The sequence below is a fragment of the Gossypium hirsutum genome, chromosome A06 (genome assembly GCF_007990345.1).
Source record: "Gossypium hirsutum isolate 1008001.06 chromosome A06, Gossypium_hirsutum_v2.1, whole genome shotgun sequence".
Classification (NCBI taxonomy): domain Eukaryota; kingdom Viridiplantae; phylum Streptophyta; class Magnoliopsida; order Malvales; family Malvaceae; genus Gossypium; species Gossypium hirsutum.
In genome coordinates, this window is record NC_053429.1 from 127463922 (window position 1) to 127482758 (window position 18837).

The following is an 18837-nucleotide window of genomic DNA, read 5'->3' on the forward strand; positions in this document are numbered from 1 at the left end:
TTTTTTTTAAAAATTTATGAAAAGCAATAAATCAGACTTATTATTTATTTATTTATTATTTTTTATGCTCAATTAAAGTTACAAGGGAAATAAAATCTTTCCAAATTAGAAATATTATCAACTGTATGAATTAGGTAAAAGTACTGTGGCATTTTTGTATTAGTAATCAGATTACATTTTGCACCTTTTATTGAAAATTAGATAAATTAGTCCCTGTACATTACATTAAATAGTAAATTGGTCATTTCTGTTAAAATTTTTATCCATTTTTAGTGTTAAAAATTGGTTCGTGAATGTCAGCATGAGGTACATGTGGCATGTATATTGTGTAACTGTTTGGTTATTCTGTTAGTCATTTTAGTTTTTAACAGTAAAAATGGATTAAATTTTTAATAGAAATGACCAATTTGCTTTTTGATGTAATGTACAGGGACTAATTTACCTTTTTCAATAAAATGGGCAAATTGTAATCAGACTCTTAGTATAGGGACCTCCATGGTATTTTTACTATATGAATTATTTAAAATTTTTAATTAGGAGTTTCATTAATCTATTTTACTAAATTCAAGAAGTTGATAATTTATATCAATTTCGAAAGGGAATAACTAATGACAATTAATCACAATGTTAATATTTTTTGACAATTGTACATATTTTTATTAGTACAATAACAAATTTAGCTCTCAAATTTTACACATTTTGTCAATTTGGTCTTGATTTGAAAAATTTAGCTAGTAGCATTTATATATTTTATCAACATTTACATAGAATATATAAACATCAAGAGCTAAATTTGTTATTAGACCAGTCAAAATTATATAGATTTAACAAAAAATATCAACATAGTGATTAATTGTCATTAGTTATTTACTTTTAAAACTAGCAGAGATTAATTGCTCCATTTTTTTTAGATGAACCAAATTGCTTACTATTGAAATCGGGAGGGACCAAAGAAGTGTTTTTACAATAAAATAAAAAAAACGATTCTAATTCATGTGTTGGCCAACAATTGAGCTAATTTTTCAATTTTCATAAATTAGGAGGATCAAATTTTAACAAATTAAAGTATTAAACTTTTTTAAAAATTCCGTCTTAAAAAATTTTAATAAATTTTCATATTATTCTTTCTGATACGATGCCTAAAATTACCCATAGCTTCTCCTCAACCCTTAAATAAGAGGATAATACGTTTCAGCATAATCGAGCTCACGTCCTCCTATACCGGCAACAATACCAATACCAATTGAGTTAAGATTGAATCGAAAAATTCGTATTAAAAAAAAAGTTAAAAAAGAATTATCAATGATGCAAGTAATGAATCATGTGTCTAGGCACGTGATTAACATTATAAACACTAAAATATTTTTTTTTTAAATTCGTATCTTCTAATTAAATTTATTGTACTTTACCATACCAAAATGGAAAATTCATTTTTTTTTATTTTTCTACTTAAAAATTTATTTTATTTTTTTACTTTAAAAAAACTTAGAAATTAATAAATGTCCACGTCAGAAAGTTTTTATCTTACAAAATAATATATCTAGTGGTAGGTTTTTCATTAAAAAAATATGTTATTATCTTAGGTTTTTCCAATTTTACAATATGATGTTTTTATTTTTATATTATATAATTTATATTAATGAAAATTAAATATATAATACTATGTAGATATTTTTAAAAAATATATTTAAGTGATTAATGTTAAAAATTTAATAAAAAGTATTTAAAGGTAGTAAACATTAAATAAAAATAATATATATATTTTAAAATAAATATTATGTGCGGATTTTGACAGATTTAAGGTAACCATTAATAAATACAAACAAAATTTCACAAAACTCTAAGGATTAAAGCTCGAGCAATTATGTATAGTGTTGCTAGTATATTACAAGCTTGAGTTGTACTTGACTCCGATGTTTTTGGAATTTTATCAGTAATTGAATTAGTCAGACTACTAATTCTTAGTCCAATCGGTTTCAATTAAATAAATTATCAATATATTCATAAAAAATAAGAAAATAAAAAAATGTAAAACTCGGCGCTAGTTTTCAGTAGATGTGATTGTTGTATGTGCCATGTTATGAAGAGGTTATTATTAGGGCTTGGGTGAATTTGTCAGCTTGCAAGGTCGAGGAAGAAAAGGAATTAGGTGCGATGAATGAAATGTTGAGAATCAATGGGGATTCGAGGATGAAAGGATTGATCAATTGCCGGTTGTTTTCGTCAGACGGAAATTGTTTGGGGGGTAGAGAAAGTAATATCAACTAATATTTCAGGTGAATTGGTGCCTATTTTGAAAGATGCCGAGACTTTATGACTCTAATTTGTGAATCAATTTAATAAATGAATGTAGGATCATTGCTTCCTAATTATTTTCTTCTAAAAATTCATAGTGAAACTAAAACTTTGTTTATTCTTTTCTTTTACTACAAGAAAGAACAAATTCTTATTGGCAATTCATCGAACAACTCGTGTGCGATCACTAATACAACCCATCAACCAAAGCAAACTCCATGGCTTCTGAAGAACGCCCATCCTTTGGCTCAATAACATCGCTTTTTTCGTCGAGTAAACTACTTTAGTAGTCCCCTATTTATTAATAAATTTATTTTTTATCCTTCAACAATAAAAAGTTATGAAATGACCATTCAACTATTAGAATGTTTCTTTTTTAATCACTCAACTATAAAAAATTACAAAATAGTCACTAAACTATTCAATTTTATCTTTCTTATCACCAATTGGCTAACATTGGCTAACAGTGATAACTTTTAAAATTGACATAATTGCAACTTTAACGCTCAATATTTATACATTGTGTCAATTTAGTATTGATTCTAAAAAAGCTAACCTTTACACATGATATAATTTGGTTTTTTTTATAGCTTTGATTTTCTTTGTGACCCTTTCATCTAAAAAGTTGGAAAAATAAATTTATCTATTAAATTTAATTGAAAATATACAAAAAATAAAAATACCAAAAAGTACAATATAATATTTTTTATTATTTATTTTTAAATTAATCCTTAATGTCACAGAGAAAAACAAAATTGCAAAAAAAAGATACCAAATTACACAATATATAAATGTTAAGGGTTAAATTTTTTTAGAATCAAGACTAAATTGACATAATTTATGAACAATAAAGGTTAAAATTGCTATTATGCTAATTTTAAAAGCTGCCACTGATGGCCAATTGGTGACAAAAAAAGATAAAATTGAATAGTTATATGTTCGTTTTGTAAATTTTCATAATTGAGTGTAAAAAAATTACGATAGTTAGGTGCTATTTTTTTAACTTTTTATAGTCGAGTGGTCAAAAAATAAATAAACTAATAGTTAAGTAACTACTAGTGTAGTTTACTTTTTGTTTTTCATCTCATCAAGTAATCCCATAGCTTCATTACTGATATAAGTATAAACTAATGTATAAAGGATGAACATTTAAAGAACATATGAAGAAGAAGTATCATCTCATATTGTCATTTCTTTGAACGCTCATGCAGGGGTAAAGTCAGAAAACCTTTTTAGGAGTCAAAATTAAATTTAATTTCTATGATAGTAAAAATATATTTTTTAAAGAATTAAATAATTTTTTTATCATTTTTAGGGGGACTAAGTATAATTTACCTTTACTAATTTAAAATTTTAAAAAATTTAAAAGATTAAAAATGAAAAACTTTCTATTTTAGGGGGGCCTAGGCCCTGCCAGCCCCTAGATTCGTCCTTGCACTTATGTGCAATCAGTTAGGGGCGAAATCACAAAATATTATTAGGAGGTTAAAATTAAATTGTAATTTTTACGATAACAAAAATATAATTTACTATTTTAATAGTTTATATATTTATAATTTTTAAAGGATTAAATCAAATTTTTATATTTTTAGGAGGTCAAAATATAATTTTACTTTTATTAATATTTTAAAAATTTTAAAGTACTTAAATAAATAAAAAAATTCATTTTAAGGGGCATGCCATAGCCATCCCCTACTTTCGCCCCTGCGATCAGTACTAAAACCCATCAACCAAAGCAATTCCATGGCTTCTGAAGAACGCCCATCATTTGGCTCAATACCAGTGCTTTTTTCATCTCGTCAAACAATCCCGTAGCTTCATTTTTTCTTGACAGGCATAAGCCATGCATCAAAGTATGAAAATGTAAACATTAGAAGAAGAACAATCTCTTATCGTCGTTTCTTCAAACAATTCATGTGCGATCAGTGCTACAACCCATTAACCAAAACAATTCCATGGCTTCTGAAGAAGAACAATCTCATCAAGCAAATCCCATAGCCTCATTTATATTTGTATCAAGGGATGATTATGTAAACAACGGAAGAAGAACAATGTCTCGCTGTCATTTCTTCGAACAACTCGTGTGCGTTCAGTAATCTTTCGAAATCTCCAAAATCCAGCAAAAAGATCCCATAAACACAAGAATCTGAAGAACACCCACGATTAAGCATCAAATGAAGAACAGATTGGATCCATAGTTCCTATTGCAGAGTGCTTTTAAAACACATTCAAGATAGCAGCACTAGTTTGGTTACTGTGTTTATTCAAAGCATAATAAAATAAGTTGGAAGTTCATTTTTTTATATATTCAATGTTCTGATATGTATATAGTGCACCATAAATTATACATTAAACATTAAAAAAGTAAAAAAATAAAAAAAATACTTTTTTATTTCAAAATCGTAAAAAAAAAAAAACAATTTTGTTCTCTTTTAACACATTGTTTGGACATTTGAGGCACTAAAAAAAAATCAAATTCAATAAACAAACAAAAAAGAAAAATAAAAAATAAAGATTAATTATTCGTACCGAAAAAAGGAAAAAAAAAGGGAAATTTTATTATGGAATTTGAAATTGTAATTGGCCTCGAGAAACACTGCTGTTGTTGTAATTGCATTGTTCATAATTTCACTTTTTATTATATTTATTTTCCATTTATTTTAATTTATTTTTTGAAATTCATTGTTCTTGTTTTTGATAATAATCCTCATCCCTTTCCCTTTCTTGACTTTCACGATATTTCGTGGTGTTTTTTTTTGAGAGAGAAAAGGAATAAAGGAGAGGAAAAAAAAGAGGGATAAAAGAAAAGCTTATTTTGTTGAAACCCTAAAATTTTATGCTCCTTTGAATTTTTTTTTGGATCTGCTGCAATGGAGGCTGGTTCAGAAGGTGAGAATAATCAGATCAGTAATCCGAATAAGAACATTAGTAGTTCCAATGAAGGTAACGCTAAGCCTAAACGACAGATGAAGACTCCGTTTCAACTCGAAGCTCTGGAGAAAGCTTATGCTCGTATGTTGTGTTCAATCTCTCTATCTTTTTAACTTTTAACTTTTTTTTTGAAATTTCTGGTGATTTTTGTTTTGTGTTACTTTTTGTTAGTGGAGACTTATCCATCGGAAGCGACGCGAGCGGAATTATCGGAGAAATTGGGATTATCGGATCGGCAGTTACAGATGTGGTTTTGTCACCGGAGATTGAAAGAAAAGAAGGATACTCCTACGAAAAAACAGCGAAAAGGTGCTGCTTTACCACCGGAATCTCCGGTCGATGAGTTGCGGGCCATGCCAGGTCCGGATTATGGATCGGGGTCAGGTTCGGGGTCCAGTCCGTATATGGACACAAGGAAGTTGGGGGTAAGCTCTTCTCGGGGAATGATGGAGGATGCGCCGGCAGTTAGGAGGTATTATGAGTCACAGCAGTCAATACTGGAGCTCCGAGCAATTGCTTGTGTGGAGACACAGTTGGGGGAGCCATTGCGAGATGATGGACCTATGCTTGGCATTGAGTTCGATCCATTGCCTCCCGATGCATTCGGAGGTATACCTAAGCTCTATAATATTTGTATTTTTATTGAATTTTGACTACATTTATGTTGCAAGTCACAGTGTGTTATTTCTTGATAGTTTGTTCAGTGTAGCTTATGTAGTAGGCTTTGTAAGTGGAAATGCATGGATTTTAGTTTAATTTGTGTTTTTTCCCCCTTTTGTAAACAGCAATTCCTGAACCACATAATAGGACTGGACATCCTTACGAGAGCAAAGTATTTGAGCGACATGATGGCCGGTCAAGCAAAGTTGGTTTCTCAAACTCTATTTACTTTTAACTGCCAGTATATGTAGAACGTAGAATACTTTATACTGTAATGTAGTTGTAACGATTTCTCCATGGCAGGGTGAATTTTCCATACATTTTCCAAATGGTTCAAATTCTAATGCACCAATGTATATTGCTGAACTTTTTGTTTTTGGAAAGCTAGTTTTCTCTTCATCACCCATGTTTCTTTTGGACAGGTTAACCGGTTCATAATGTAGCTTCTCTCTTGTGTTGGCTCTTTGTTGTTGTTTTTGCGGTCTAGGTTGTTTGGATTGATATGCTGTTTTATCTTTGATTTTTTTTCAGCTTGAAGTCATGTTTGTTTTATATGTAAAATGCTCATTTGTTCTTGTTCTGTAAGTTAGATGGGTTAACTTATTGATATCGTATAAACTAATAATCTCAGGCTGCTGCAAGGGCTTTTCATGAGTATCAGTTTCTTCCAGAGCATTCAAGTATTAGATCTGATGCATATGGACTTGTTACTCAGTCTCATTTTCATGAATCCCCGGTCAGTGGTTCGAGGGGTAGAGCTACATCATTTGTGCATGGAGATGAACCATTGTCCAGGATTCATGGCATTCAAGGTCAAGGATCTCGGGCTCTTGTGTTACCTCAGCAAGGAATAATTCCTGCATCATCTCATGTGGCTGATGATTCTCTTGCAGAAAGGGAATCGTTTACGAATGGGAGAAATGCTCCGACTATTTGCCATCCAGTGTTGGGATCTGAAGATTCATATATGCTGTCTGCTGAGCAAACCTTGAATAATGATGCTGAACCACGGATCGATAGGAAACGCAAGGTGTCTAGTTTGGTAAAATCTGTTATATACATTATCTATTTTCCTCCTCGATTGTAATTCTGTATATCATCTGTTTCTTTTATCATTGTTTTTTCCTTGTAGAGTGATGAAAATAGAATTGCAAGGGAAGTTGAGGCACATGAGAACAGGATTCGTAAAGAGCTTGAGAAATTAGAGCATAAAAGGCGAAAGGTTTTCTGAGTTATAATTTTTTACTGACCGTGAATTTTGCTTCCAAGGAAATCCTCTATATTCACTCTTATTATAATAATTGTTTTTCTCAGAGTGAAGAGAGGATGCGGAAAGAAATGGAAAGGCATGAACGTGAAAGAAGGAAGGAAGAAGAGAGGTTGATGCGTGAGAAGCAGCGGGAAGAAGAGAGAACACAACGAGAGCAGAAACGTGAAATGGAAAGAAGACAAAAGTTTTTGCAGAAAGAATACTTAAGAGTAAGAATTTTTTGCAAATGATGTCTTGACCTAAATCATAAGTGATGAATATTTTCATTCTCTCCCTTCTAGTCATTTCTTTTATCTTTGGGTTTACCTTATAGGCTGAGAAAAAAAGACAAAAGGAGGAGCTTCGCAGAGAGAGAGAGGAGGAGAGACGTAGAGTTGCCAGGGAAAAGGCAACTGCACGGAAAATTGCTAAAGAGTCCATGGATCTTCTTGAAGATGAACAACTAGAACTCATGGAGTTGGCTGCTGCTAGGAAGGGAATGCACTCAATTATCCATCTTGATCATGATACCTTGCAAAATCTTGAGTCATTTAGAGGTAAATATCACTTGAAGTCTTGAATTGCATTTTTCTTGTATTTATTTAATTTGACTTTGCTTGGTGAGCTTTTTGGATTAGAGATAAAAACCCATTAAATTCTGATGTTACTTGCTCCACAGTTGAAAATAATATATTTTCAGTTTGTTGTGAGATTTATTTTTGCCCATTCTATGGTAAAGCTCGCTTGAATTGCATTTGCGTATTTGTACTTTGATTGGTAAGCATTTTTGGATAGCAGAAAAATCCCTTAAATTCTGATGTTACTTCTCAATATAAATTAATATGTTGTCAGATTGTATTAAGCTTTTTTTTTTTTTTTAGCCCTCAACAGCACCGATTGAATGAAAATGCTGGATGGCACTAATATAATGAATGTCGCAATGTGGTTGGTTGGAGCAATTCTATGTTCCCTGTAAAGAACAATTAGAATAATTTCTCGTTTTAGAGGGATATGATGCTAGGTGTACATAGGGTTGAGTATTTGATTGAGTTGAGTCAAATCAAGTGAAAAAGTTTCGAGTTAGTCGAGTTGACGAGTTTTATTTTGTCAACCGAACTTGAATTGAAATTTTATTGAATCAAGTCGAACGAAATGAAATTGAAGTCAAGTTGAACAAATCATTCGAGTTAAAATAAATATTCAATTATATTTAACATGATATAGGAAGTCCTATAAAATTTTACACAATTGAAGTCCACTTAAGAATCAGAAATCATCAATACCAGGAGAGACACAATTTTAAGTGGAAAATCCTTTTATAAGAAGGTTTAAACCATGAGACTTGAGAAAGTTCAGAAATTTCACAAAAAATATAGAACATCTATATGAACATCCAAAATGAACATTTACGAGTCTTCTAGCAATTGGAAAAAAATGTGCTTGATCGGACCACCTTTCAGTTGTTGACTCGATCAAAATTGTGCACAAGAGGTAGGGTAGAATTGTAGTTAATTTACTTGAATTACTCAAGTAATTTGAATAACTCGATTGTAAGTTTCAAATCCGAGCTAAACTTTTTAACTCTTAACTATTTATTTGAGTTGTCTCGAACAACTTGAACTATTTAAATTGAAATTTGAAAATTTAATTGATTTTTCAAATCAAGTCGGATTTTGCTCACCCTAGGTGTACTAATCTTATTTCAATCACTTGGATTTGCAGAAAGATTGTGATAGGTTTCTCTTACTGTTTTTTCTTTTTTTAAATACTTCTTTGATTTTTCATTTCTTGATGGGTTGTGTTCTTTCGCTGTATATTTTGATCCTTTGCACCTTTTAGCTGATAATAGCCCGAATATTTCCATTTTAGATTCTTTAAGCGTGTTCCCCCCCAAGTCGGTGCAATTGAAAAGACCATTTGACATTCAACCATGGATTGATTCAGAGGAGAATGTTGGGAATCTTTTCATGGTATAACATACTTGCCGGTTTTTCTTCTGCTATAAGATACACATCTAGTGATCTTTATATCTTTGAGTTTGTTTCCTAAATGATTTAAGGTAAAATTATAAATATAGCCGCTTTTATTTCTAAAGGTAAAAGGACTAATAACACGGTATCCTTTATCAGGCATGGAGATTTTTGATTACTTTTGCTGATATTCTCAGACTATGGCCTTTTACTCTTGACGAGTTTGTCCAAGCTTTTCATGACTATGTGAGTATCTATTGGAATGCCTTGTTTTCTAATTTTCATTTTTTGTTCAGCTTCCTATATGTGATATTCTTACAAATTTGACATCAGGATTCAAGGTTGTTGGGTGAGATTCATGTTGCTCTTTTGAGATCAATAATAAAAGATATTGAAGATGTTGCAAGAACACCAGCAACTGGATTAGGGATGAATCAGTACTGTGCTGCCAACCCTGAAGGCGGACACCTTCAGATTGTTGAAGGGGTAAGTGGTATTATAGGTTTTTCATGTTGCTTATTTTCATTGCTGCTAAACCATTTTTCATTTGGTGTTTGCCAGGCATATTCCTGGGGTTTTGACATCCGGAATTGGCAGCATCACTTGAATCCACTGACATGGCCTGAAATTTTCCGGCAATTAGCAATCTCTGCTGGTTTTGGACCTCAGTTGAAGAAGCAAAATGCAACGTGGACCTACACTGGTGATAATGAAGAGGTTGTTATTGCAGTCCTTTCTTTCTGCATAATGATGACCATCCTCTTTCTCCTATAACAGTTATTTAGAGTGTGCTTGCGCATGTATATTTATTTATTTTATCTGTATCTGCAGGGTAAAGGTTGTACAGATGTTGTCTCTACTCTACGCAATGGTTCAGCAGCTGAGAATGCATTTGCATTGATGCGAGAGAAAGGTCTGTTACTTCCTAGAAGATCGAGGCATCGTTTGACACCTGGAACTGTCAAATTTGCAGCTTTTCATGTTCTCTCACTGGAGGGAAGCAAAGGATTAACAGTTCTAGAACTTGCAGATAAGATTCAGGTGAGTTTGGGTTGTGTTCCTATTAGGTGTCAAATTAATTTGTATGTTTTTCATGCCTTTTCTTAATTTATCTGTTTCCTATAAGAAATCTGGACTTCGGGACCTTACAACGAGCAAGACGCCAGAGGCTTCTATTTCAGTTGCTTTGACAAGGGATGCAAAGCTTTTTGAAAGAATAGCTCCTTCAACTTATTGTGTACGACCTGCCTATAGGAAAGATCCTGCTGATGCAGAGGCCATACTAGCAACAGCAAGGAAAAAGATTCGGCAATTTGAGAATGGATTTTTAGGTGTAGAAGATGCTGATGAAGTTGAAAGAGATGAGGTGGAAAGAGATGATGTTGAGAGAGATGAAGACTCTGAATGTGATGTTGATGAGGATCCCGAAGTTGATGATATAGCTACTCCTTCAAATGCAAACAAAGATGCTGACTACCGTAAGGATGAAGTAAATACTTGTTTAGGAAGTAAAAAAGTCCTTGCTTCAGCTGATGATGACTTGGATGTTCCAGCTGAATTTGACAAGGATTTTCCATCTTTCCCTTCAAATACTGTGAAGGTTGACAATGATCCAAGTAATACGGGACAATATGTTGCCAGTGAGGAAAATGGAACAGGCAATCCTGATCAACAGAATATTGAAATTGATGAAAGCAAGTCTGGTGAGTCGTGGATTCAGGGTCTTTCAGAAGGCGAATATTCTCATCTTAGTGTTGAGGAGCGCCTTAATGCCCTTGTTGCCTTAATTGGTATTGCAAATGAAGGGAACTCTATTCGTGCTGTGCTTGAGGTAGATCTTTAGCTACAGTTTTGTCTGATTGTTCTGTTCCTTATCATTTTCTTCTTTGTAATTTCGATTTATGAATTTGCAGGATCGTCTGGAAGCTGCAAATGCTCTTAAAAAGCAAATGTGGGCTGAGGCTCAGCTGGACAAAAGTCGTCTGAAGGAAGAATGTATAATTAAAATGGATTTTCCACCTGTCATGGGAATCAAGACTGAAGCTCAACTGCCTAATTCTGCTGTGGAAGGCAGCCGAAGTCCATTTCCTGTTGCTGATAATAAAAATGATGAGGCATCTCCAAGCATTCCGGAAGACCAAAAACCCTTGCTATGTTCACAAAATGTTCAGAATGACCTCAATAGTTATCCTGCTGAAAGGGCATTGGTAGTTCAAGATGCCTCCATGGGTCCAGAAAACTTCTCTGCTCAGCAGCATGGATATGCTTCGAAAAGATCACGCTCACAGTTGAAATCATACATAGCCCACAGAGCAGAAGAGATGTATGTATACAGGTCTTTACCTCTTGGCCAAGATCGTAGACGTAATAGATACTGGCAGTTTGTCGCTTCTGCTTCTAAAAATGATCCTTGTTCTGGCCGGATATTTGTTGAACTACATGACGGAAATTGGAGGCTGATTGATTCTGAAGAGGTATGCTATACTCGTTAGAAAGAACTCTTTGATATATGTGGAAATGATTTGCTATACTAATCAAACAAATGAATATAACTTTTATATCTTACATCTGGTAATTTTTAATAATGTATTTAATCAATTTCTTTGTAGGCCTTTGATGCTCTCTTGGCATCTTTGGATGTACGAGGAATCAGGGAATCCCATTTACGGATAATGTTGCAAAAGATTGAATCCTCCTTCAAAGAAAACGTGCGTAGGAACTTGCACTCTGCCAGAGCTATGGGCCGAAGTGGAAGCTCTTCTGAAAATGAAGTTTCTGAAATAGATTCCAGTCCTGATTTTACTGGCAGTTTTGACAGTCCTCGTAGTGGGATCTGTGGGTTGAATTCTGATGCATTGGAGGCATTACCTGCTTTCAAAATTCAGCTTGGGAGAAACGAAAATGAGAGAAAGTCGGCCATGAAAAGGTATCAAGATTTCCAGAGGTGGATGTGGAACGAATGTTACAATTCCTCAACTTTGTGTGCCATGAAATATGAAAAGAAGAGATGTACACAGCTATTGGCTGTTTGTGATACATGCCTTGGCTCTCATATGCCAGAGGATGTCCATTGTAGTTACTGCCACCAGACGTTTCGAGCCTTTAACAATAATTTTAATTTCTATGAACATGAGATTCGGTGCAAAGAAAACAGGAAGCTAGACAACAAGGACAAACATACTCTCGATTCTTCTCTCCCCATGGGAATCAACTTACTAAAGTCCTTTTGTGCTGTAGTTGAGGTGAGTTAAAACAACAGCTCACTTTCGAATTTCCTAAATAAAATGGAATTCAAATTTTATGTTTTTGTCTAAAACTTTCCCTTTGCAGGTATCTATTCCCCCAGAAGCCCTTGATTCAATGTGGACAGAGGGCCAACGAAAGATGTGGGGCAGGAAGCTTAATGCATCTTCTTCTGCAAATGAACTGCTAAAGGTTTTTTTTTTGAAATATGGCCCAAATCCCAAAAATGATTCATTTAATTAAGGTTTTCATTTGTGGATTTAGCCTATTACTGTGATCAAATTGAGATCTTAACATTTTTTTGCTTCAGCCATTAACCGAAGTTGATAAAGAAGTTAGTGGTTATTGCTAATAGATTAAAGACTGCCATTTGATTGCATTCTCAAACGATACATTTTGCGAATTTTGGATCCTAACTCGAGCATTTAAACATTAATAGCATTTGCTCCTTCCTCTTGTTTTATGCAATTTTGATGTTGGTCTCACTCGAATGTCATGTTGGTGTTTCAGCTGTTGACGCAGCTTGAGAGTGCCATAAAGCGAGATTATTTATCTTCCAACTTCGAGACAACGAGGGACTTATTGGGTTCTAGTTTTCAGTCAGAGAATGATTCTTCTACTGATTCAGTGCTTCCATGGATACCCCAAATCACTCCAGCTGTAGCTTTAAGGCTTTTGGAGCTTGATTCATCCATCATGTATGTAAAGCAGGAGAAAGTTGAACCTCCAGAGAACAGGGAAGCTAGAGCATCATATATAGTGAGTGATTCTCGATTTCTTTTCTCCACTCTTCGTGTCTGTAATATGTAGGAACATTTTAATGTGGTCTATCTAATGTGAGCTAATCGTTTTTGTCTAATATGCAGAAGCTTCCTTCAAGAACCTCTCTTTTCATCAAGAATAAAGAGCTTGAATTAAAAGAACTAGACCAAGATGAGCCTATGAAAGAAGAAAACTTTGCTGACCTGAGTAACAGTAAACGCAGCAGCTATAAACGGGGAAGAGGCGCTCGTGAACAAGGATCTGGTAGAAAGTGGCAGAGGAAAGCATCTGGTTCCAAATCCGATATTGGCAAGCAAAGTGCTAGAGAAAACAATAATTTAAGTTTCCACCTCAAACAACAGAGCCAAAGAACCGGTCAGAGTTCTGGACGTGGCCGCCGAACAGTTAGAAAGAGAGCTGAAAGGAGAGTTGCTAACAGTACAATTGTAACTCAGATGGGTGATATGGTTAAACCTAAGTCAAATACGGTATCCTTACGAGACTTGGATGAAGAATGGAGGACTGAAAGATTCGGGATGATGGAAACAGTAAATCCCCCCGATAGTAACAGTACAGAAGAATCAGATGACAATGGACAAGGCGAAGGATATGAACAAGGAAACTGGGAGCTAGACCTTAACGGTGCCTCTAATGGGTGGAATCGAGAACCGATCGAAGCTAGTTATGAAGATGACGATGCTTATGAAGATGATAATGGCTTTGAACAGATGCTAGAAGAAGAATCCGAAGGCGATTTGGAGATGAGTGATGCATCAGATGATGTCCCGAATGAAACTAGAAACGATGATGGCTCAGACTCGGCAGATTCCGAAGATTATAGTGATTAAACTGTTTGCATGAGCTGCATCATGTTTTTTTTAAAGGAAAATTGCAGCTTGAAAGGTGACTGAACCCTAATGCAGATCTTAAATGCAATTTGGTTACTAAAGGGTTGCTAATGTAAGGGCATTCCTTTTGGGAAACCTTTTAAAAATGTTTGTATAACAGAAATTTTATTAAATGAAGTTTTAGTGATTCATATTTTTCCATCTTGAATGATATCAAACTCAACAATTAAATGGAGCTTTAGGGTTTGTAATTAGATTGTTCCACTAATGTGTAAATTAGACACTATTGACAGATCGAATTGAATTCAACCTTAGTAATATTCGATTTGTATAGTACACGAACTTTATCGATTTTTCTATTTTTAATAGGGTAAATTATATTAGTAGTCACCTAGTCATGGTTTCAATCCATATTCAACACATTTGAACTCACATTCTTCTACATTGACAACATTAATCATACCGAGCTAAGACTCAATCAGCATTTGATTGTTAGTGTTCATTAAATTATTTCTTATATTTTTTTTTCTGCTTTTAATATTCTAGAGTGAATATGATTTATGTGCAATTCGAAACAAGTATAGACATGTTAAAGATGAAACAGCCAAGAAAAATATCGAGAGCCAATGATTTGATCAAAAAAGAATAAACTTAATCGGTTGAAAAATATCTCCTTTCGATTTCAGATTTCGAACAAAGTATATACAACTGAATAATAAAATTCTTGGTGTAATTATTTCTGTATATAGTAACAGATGATAATCTTGTCTAACCCTATTGTTTAATTTATTAATTTTATATGTATTTTTTGAAGCTTAATATTTATTATATATATATGATCCAACTTAACATCATGATATAGAAATCCGAAAAATTAATATATTATAGTTGAAAAGATAAAAAAAAAAAAATTCTTTGGAAGAGCCAAAATTACAATTTTTCGTTTGGTCAATGTTGAAAAGGATTAAAATTTAAGTCTTAATTTTTAAGTGGGACTAAAATGGGTATTATCCTATTCGACAAGGGATAAATGCTAAAACAGACCTTGAAGTTTTATAGGTTCCTACAAGCATTTGGTCGTTAATTTTTAAGTTTATATTTCTCTCATTAGTCGTTAATTTTTAAGTTTATATTTCTCTCATTAGTACTTATTATTATTTTTTTTTGGTTTTATTTTGGTACCTAAACACTTCCTCCTATATACTTTGTCTAAAAATTTATCATTGTTCAAAAAAAAAAAAAATAGGAGTAAACTACAAGTTTAGTCACTTTATTTGCTTTAAATTATGTTTCAATCACCGAACTTCAAAAAATTTTCTATATGATCACTACCATTATCGATTTTAGGTATCAAAATGAGATAAAAAAAGGCATAATATCAAATTTAGCTCTTAACATTTATATCTTTTGTCAATTTAGCCCTTATCTTTTTTAAGCTGAATTTGACCATTCACCTTTTAAAAAGAGTTTAAATGGTATTTTTTTTGAAAAAGAGTTTAAATGATATTTTTTTACGAGAATACTAATTAAAATGTTAAAATTTTAAATATAGCAATCTACGTGACAATCACAAATTTTTTATTTTTATAATTTCTGAATTATTTATTGACATGACATAATACGAATAATGTTATGATAACATGACGTGCAAATAAACTACCATGCAAATTGTCAAGTCAAAATTAAAAATTAATATTTTAGTCATCATTTCCGTTAAAAAAAATACAATTTGACTCTTTTTTTAAAAAATTAAGGACCAAATTTAACTAAAAGAAACACCAAAGGGAAAAAAAAAATTAAACATTAAAAGTTAAATTTATCATTATGCTTAAAAAAACCTCCGATCCCTTTTGTAGGAATGGAACCTTCCTCACTAGTGTCTCAAAGGGGACCAAAGTACGTTCGGAAAATATTCATGCAAATACTGGTCGTGATTGACGTTAACACTGCATGACCAACTTAGAGAGAGTTGCCCCAATCATTCAAATATGAACACTTCGGCAGTCCAACATGAACGGCCTTTTGCATGGATGTCCAATACAAATATGTAAAACAAATACCTATTCCCGAAGCTAGACCAAACTTCGCATCACGGGATAATTACAATAAACCGAGAACATCTCGATGTATACGACGTATCCAAAGCAATGATCTTGGGAGTACTGATCATAATCGCTAATCCGTTTCGCCGCCGATATAAAACACTAAGGTATGGACATATATGAATTGAAAACTATGCAATTTAACCACAAGATAAGAGAAATAGTATTCTTCATAAATACAATGGCATAAAGACTAGCAAATCAAAGCAAGATTTGTATACCGAAACCCGACACTTTTTCGCAATGAAAACCTTGTTTTCCGTACCGACATTATGAGAAAAAAGAATCATTAGGCCAACTTCGTAACAACTTGATTGGGATCTAGTCATTGGTGTTCATACCAGCCTCTACTTCGACAACGTTAACCAACTCGTACTCGACAAGGGAGAGATTGTTGTCTTCTTTAACGATGAAGTTAGCAGGTTCGGTGACCTCGATACGACCCCATTTGTCAACAGCTAGCCTCATTGAACCTTTAAACATATCTATCTTTGCATTACGAAGAATTACGGTATTACCTGGCTTCATCAACTCAACTGCAAAATGATTCAAACATGATCAGATTCGAACGCCTTTCTCTTGATATAAACAAAATTGAAAACCCGAAACAGGTTTTAAACAAAAGAAAAGAAGCTCAAACAATGGTAAATCAATTCAATCACAATACATTAATCACAGTAAGGAACTCAATTCATGTAATCAAACAACCATCAGAATACAAAATAACTCCTAAATGAGAAGATAAAAAGTAAGATCCTTTCTTTGATTATATCAAATTCAACAACAAAAAAAAGAAGCAAAGATCACATGAAAATCATCAAAAATGGCAATGGATTTCACCTTTTAAACATGCTAAAAATTGAAAGAATAAAGCTTTTAGTATCAATAAAATGTATCATTCAATCACAGATACACTTTTTTGTTGCAGTGTTCATGTTCGAGGCTCGTGACTGCCCCTCCAAATAATGTCAGTCTCCAAGGTTCGAATTTGTGCAATGTGCTTTACCACTGCACCCAAATTCATATTTGCACTAACGAAAACAAAAATATCATAGAAGTCATAAAAAAATGCAATAGATTTCATCTTTAAAACAAGCCAAAAATAAAAAACCAAAATGAAAGAACACAGCTTTTAGTATCAAGGATGAAACAAAATGCATCATCCAATAACAAGTCATTTTTTTGGTATCCTAAATTCGTAATATCAGTTTTACAGTCCATATTCGGGGCTTGTTGAACCTATGCTCTATCACTCTTTTTAAGTACAATACGACTTAACGCTGCAACCAAATTTCACACTTGCACTAACAAAAACAAAGAAACAAAGATTTATTTGGTATTGTTCATTTCCGTTTCAGGGTTCATGTTCGGAGCTTATGTAAGCTATGTTCGAAACTCAATGTGACTTACCACCGCACCCAAATTCACATTTGCACTAACAAGTAACAAAAACAAAGATATTATAAAAAATAATAAAAAATTGCACTGAATTTCCATCTTTGAAACAAGCCAAAAATGAAAAAAGAAAACCCAAATTAAAGATCCAAGCTTTACCCTTTTTTGAGAAGAATTAAGATCAGATAAGTGAAATCATAAAGTTGTAATCACAATACAAAAATAACCCTTAATCACAGCTAAAAAAAACTAAGATCCGTCATCATATCAAATCCACACTATCATAAAAATGGCACTTAATTTCATCCTTAAAACAATCCCCAAAACTTTTTAAAAAAAACCCAAAGAAAAGATCAAAATTTTTACATACCCATTTTGGTAAATCGTAAAAATTCTTAAGATAAAAAGCAAAAAGAAAATGGGTTTTTAAAAAAAGGACCTTGATCATTACGAGCAGTGAAGAGGACAGTGCCGGTTTCATCACCGATAAGGCATTCTGCGATTCGGGTTTGACGGAGATGTTGAGAAGCAGCTCGACCTTTTTGAAGGACCATGTTTGAAGATAAGACCTTAGCGATTAAGGTATGGCCTTTGGTACCTGGCTTTAAATGGTCCACTTTCACAAACACTGGTTTTCTCTTCTCCGTTGATTTGATCTGTTGTTCTTGTTCTTGTTGTTGCTGCTGTACTGTCGCCATTGATTTCAATGGTGTAAAGCTCTTCTTTTTCTATAGTTTTTAACACTATACGTATGCGTGTGTGTGTATATATACTATCAGAGATTTGAGGGAGAATTGAGAAATGTGAAAGCCCTAGAACAGCAATCGAAGCGTTTCTTATTTGGGTAAATTACATCAAGGTCATTAAATTATTAGCAAGTTTACTTTTTAATCATTTAACTTAAAAAAGTTACAAAATGGTCACTAGACTATTAGAAAGTTTTTAAAGTCACTAGGCTATTAGGTTTTTTTTTTTAAAGCTCTGACTAGTGAGCTTTAAGCAGACGATTTGACAATCAATACCCATTGATGAGTAGAAGAACATACCTTAGATTCAATTCGATGACAATCAATGTTGGAAATCGAAAAAGAAAGTTATTCACATTTTGATTCACGTATTTGTAACGTTCAAAGTTAATTCATGATATAAATTTTTTGAACTGTAGAAGAGAAGGGGATTGAGAGCTTTTAATTAGTACAGGCAATGCAAACAGAGAAAGCTATGGGCGATTTTAACAACCTAATGACTTAAATGAAAACTTTTGAATAGTTCGATGATGATTTTGTAACTTTTTAAAGTTGAGTGACCAAAATATAAATTTCCTAATAGTTTAGTCTTGAACTTGTAAATTTTTTTTAATTTGGTCCTTATTTTTTTGTCCA

The 18837-nt window shown here is 32.9% G+C and overlaps 2 protein-coding genes across 5 annotated transcripts; one reads left to right on the forward strand and one right to left on the reverse strand.

Annotated features, from left to right (window-relative positions):
* Positions 1 to 3904: 3904 nt before the first annotated feature.
* Positions 3905 to 14151, forward strand: LOC121230890 (homeobox-DDT domain protein RLT1). 4 transcript variants are annotated; one of them, XM_041116420.1, is made up of 19 exons: positions 3905 to 5307; positions 5398 to 5835; positions 6012 to 6091; positions 6518 to 6698; positions 6780 to 6928; positions 7019 to 7108; positions 7201 to 7365; positions 7470 to 7692; positions 9005 to 9105; positions 9265 to 9351; positions 9439 to 9591; positions 9667 to 9822; positions 9937 to 10146; positions 10232 to 10936; positions 11019 to 11579; positions 11715 to 12347; positions 12436 to 12540; positions 12859 to 13107; positions 13215 to 14151. In XM_041116420.1, exons 1-19 carry the CDS (start codon positions 5166 to 5168, stop codon positions 13956 to 13958), a joined length of 5172 nt encoding a protein of 1723 aa, XP_040972354.1. In that variant the 5' UTR covers positions 3905 to 5165; the 3' UTR covers positions 13959 to 14151. The 4 variants fall into 4 exon arrangements, with proteins under 4 accessions (XP_040972354.1, XP_040972355.1, XP_040972352.1 ...); XM_041116421.1 differs by having other exon boundaries at positions 4765 to 5307; positions 6780 to 6916; XM_041116418.1 differs by having other exon boundaries at positions 4797 to 5307; positions 6518 to 6928.
* A 1788-nt stretch (positions 14152 to 15939) lies between these two features.
* On the reverse strand, positions 15940 to 18408 carry LOC107960217 (uncharacterized protein At4g28440). Its single transcript, XM_016896512.2, has 2 exons — positions 17895 to 18408; positions 15940 to 16596 (listed from the first exon to the last, which is right to left on the reverse strand). The coding sequence occupies exons 1-2, from the start codon at positions 18151 to 18153 to the stop codon at positions 16382 to 16384; spliced, it is 474 nt and encodes a 157-aa protein (XP_016752001.2). The 5' UTR covers positions 18154 to 18408; the 3' UTR covers positions 15940 to 16381.
* Positions 18409 to 18837: the final 429 nt, after the last annotated feature.

Coding starts and splice junctions, on each gene's coding strand:
- LOC107960217 (XM_016896512.2), bottom strand. CDS start 18,153: ATGGCGACAGTACAGCAGCAACAACAAGAACAAGAACAACAGATCAAA. Junction 16,597..17,894: donor CACTGCTCGTAATGATCAAG/GTCCTTTTTTTA, acceptor ATCATTTTGCAG/TTGAGTTGATGAAGCCAGGT.
- LOC121230890 (XM_041116418.1), top strand. CDS start 5,166: ATGGAGGCTGGTTCAGAAGGTGAGAATAATCAGATCAGTAATCCGAAT. Junction 5,836..6,011: donor GCCTCCCGATGCATTCGGAG/GTATACCTAAGC, acceptor TTTTGTAAACAG/CAATTCCTGAACCACATAAT. Junction 12,541..12,858: donor CTGCAAATGAACTGCTAAAG/GTTTTTTTTTTG, acceptor TTGGTGTTTCAG/CTGTTGACGCAGCTTGAGAG.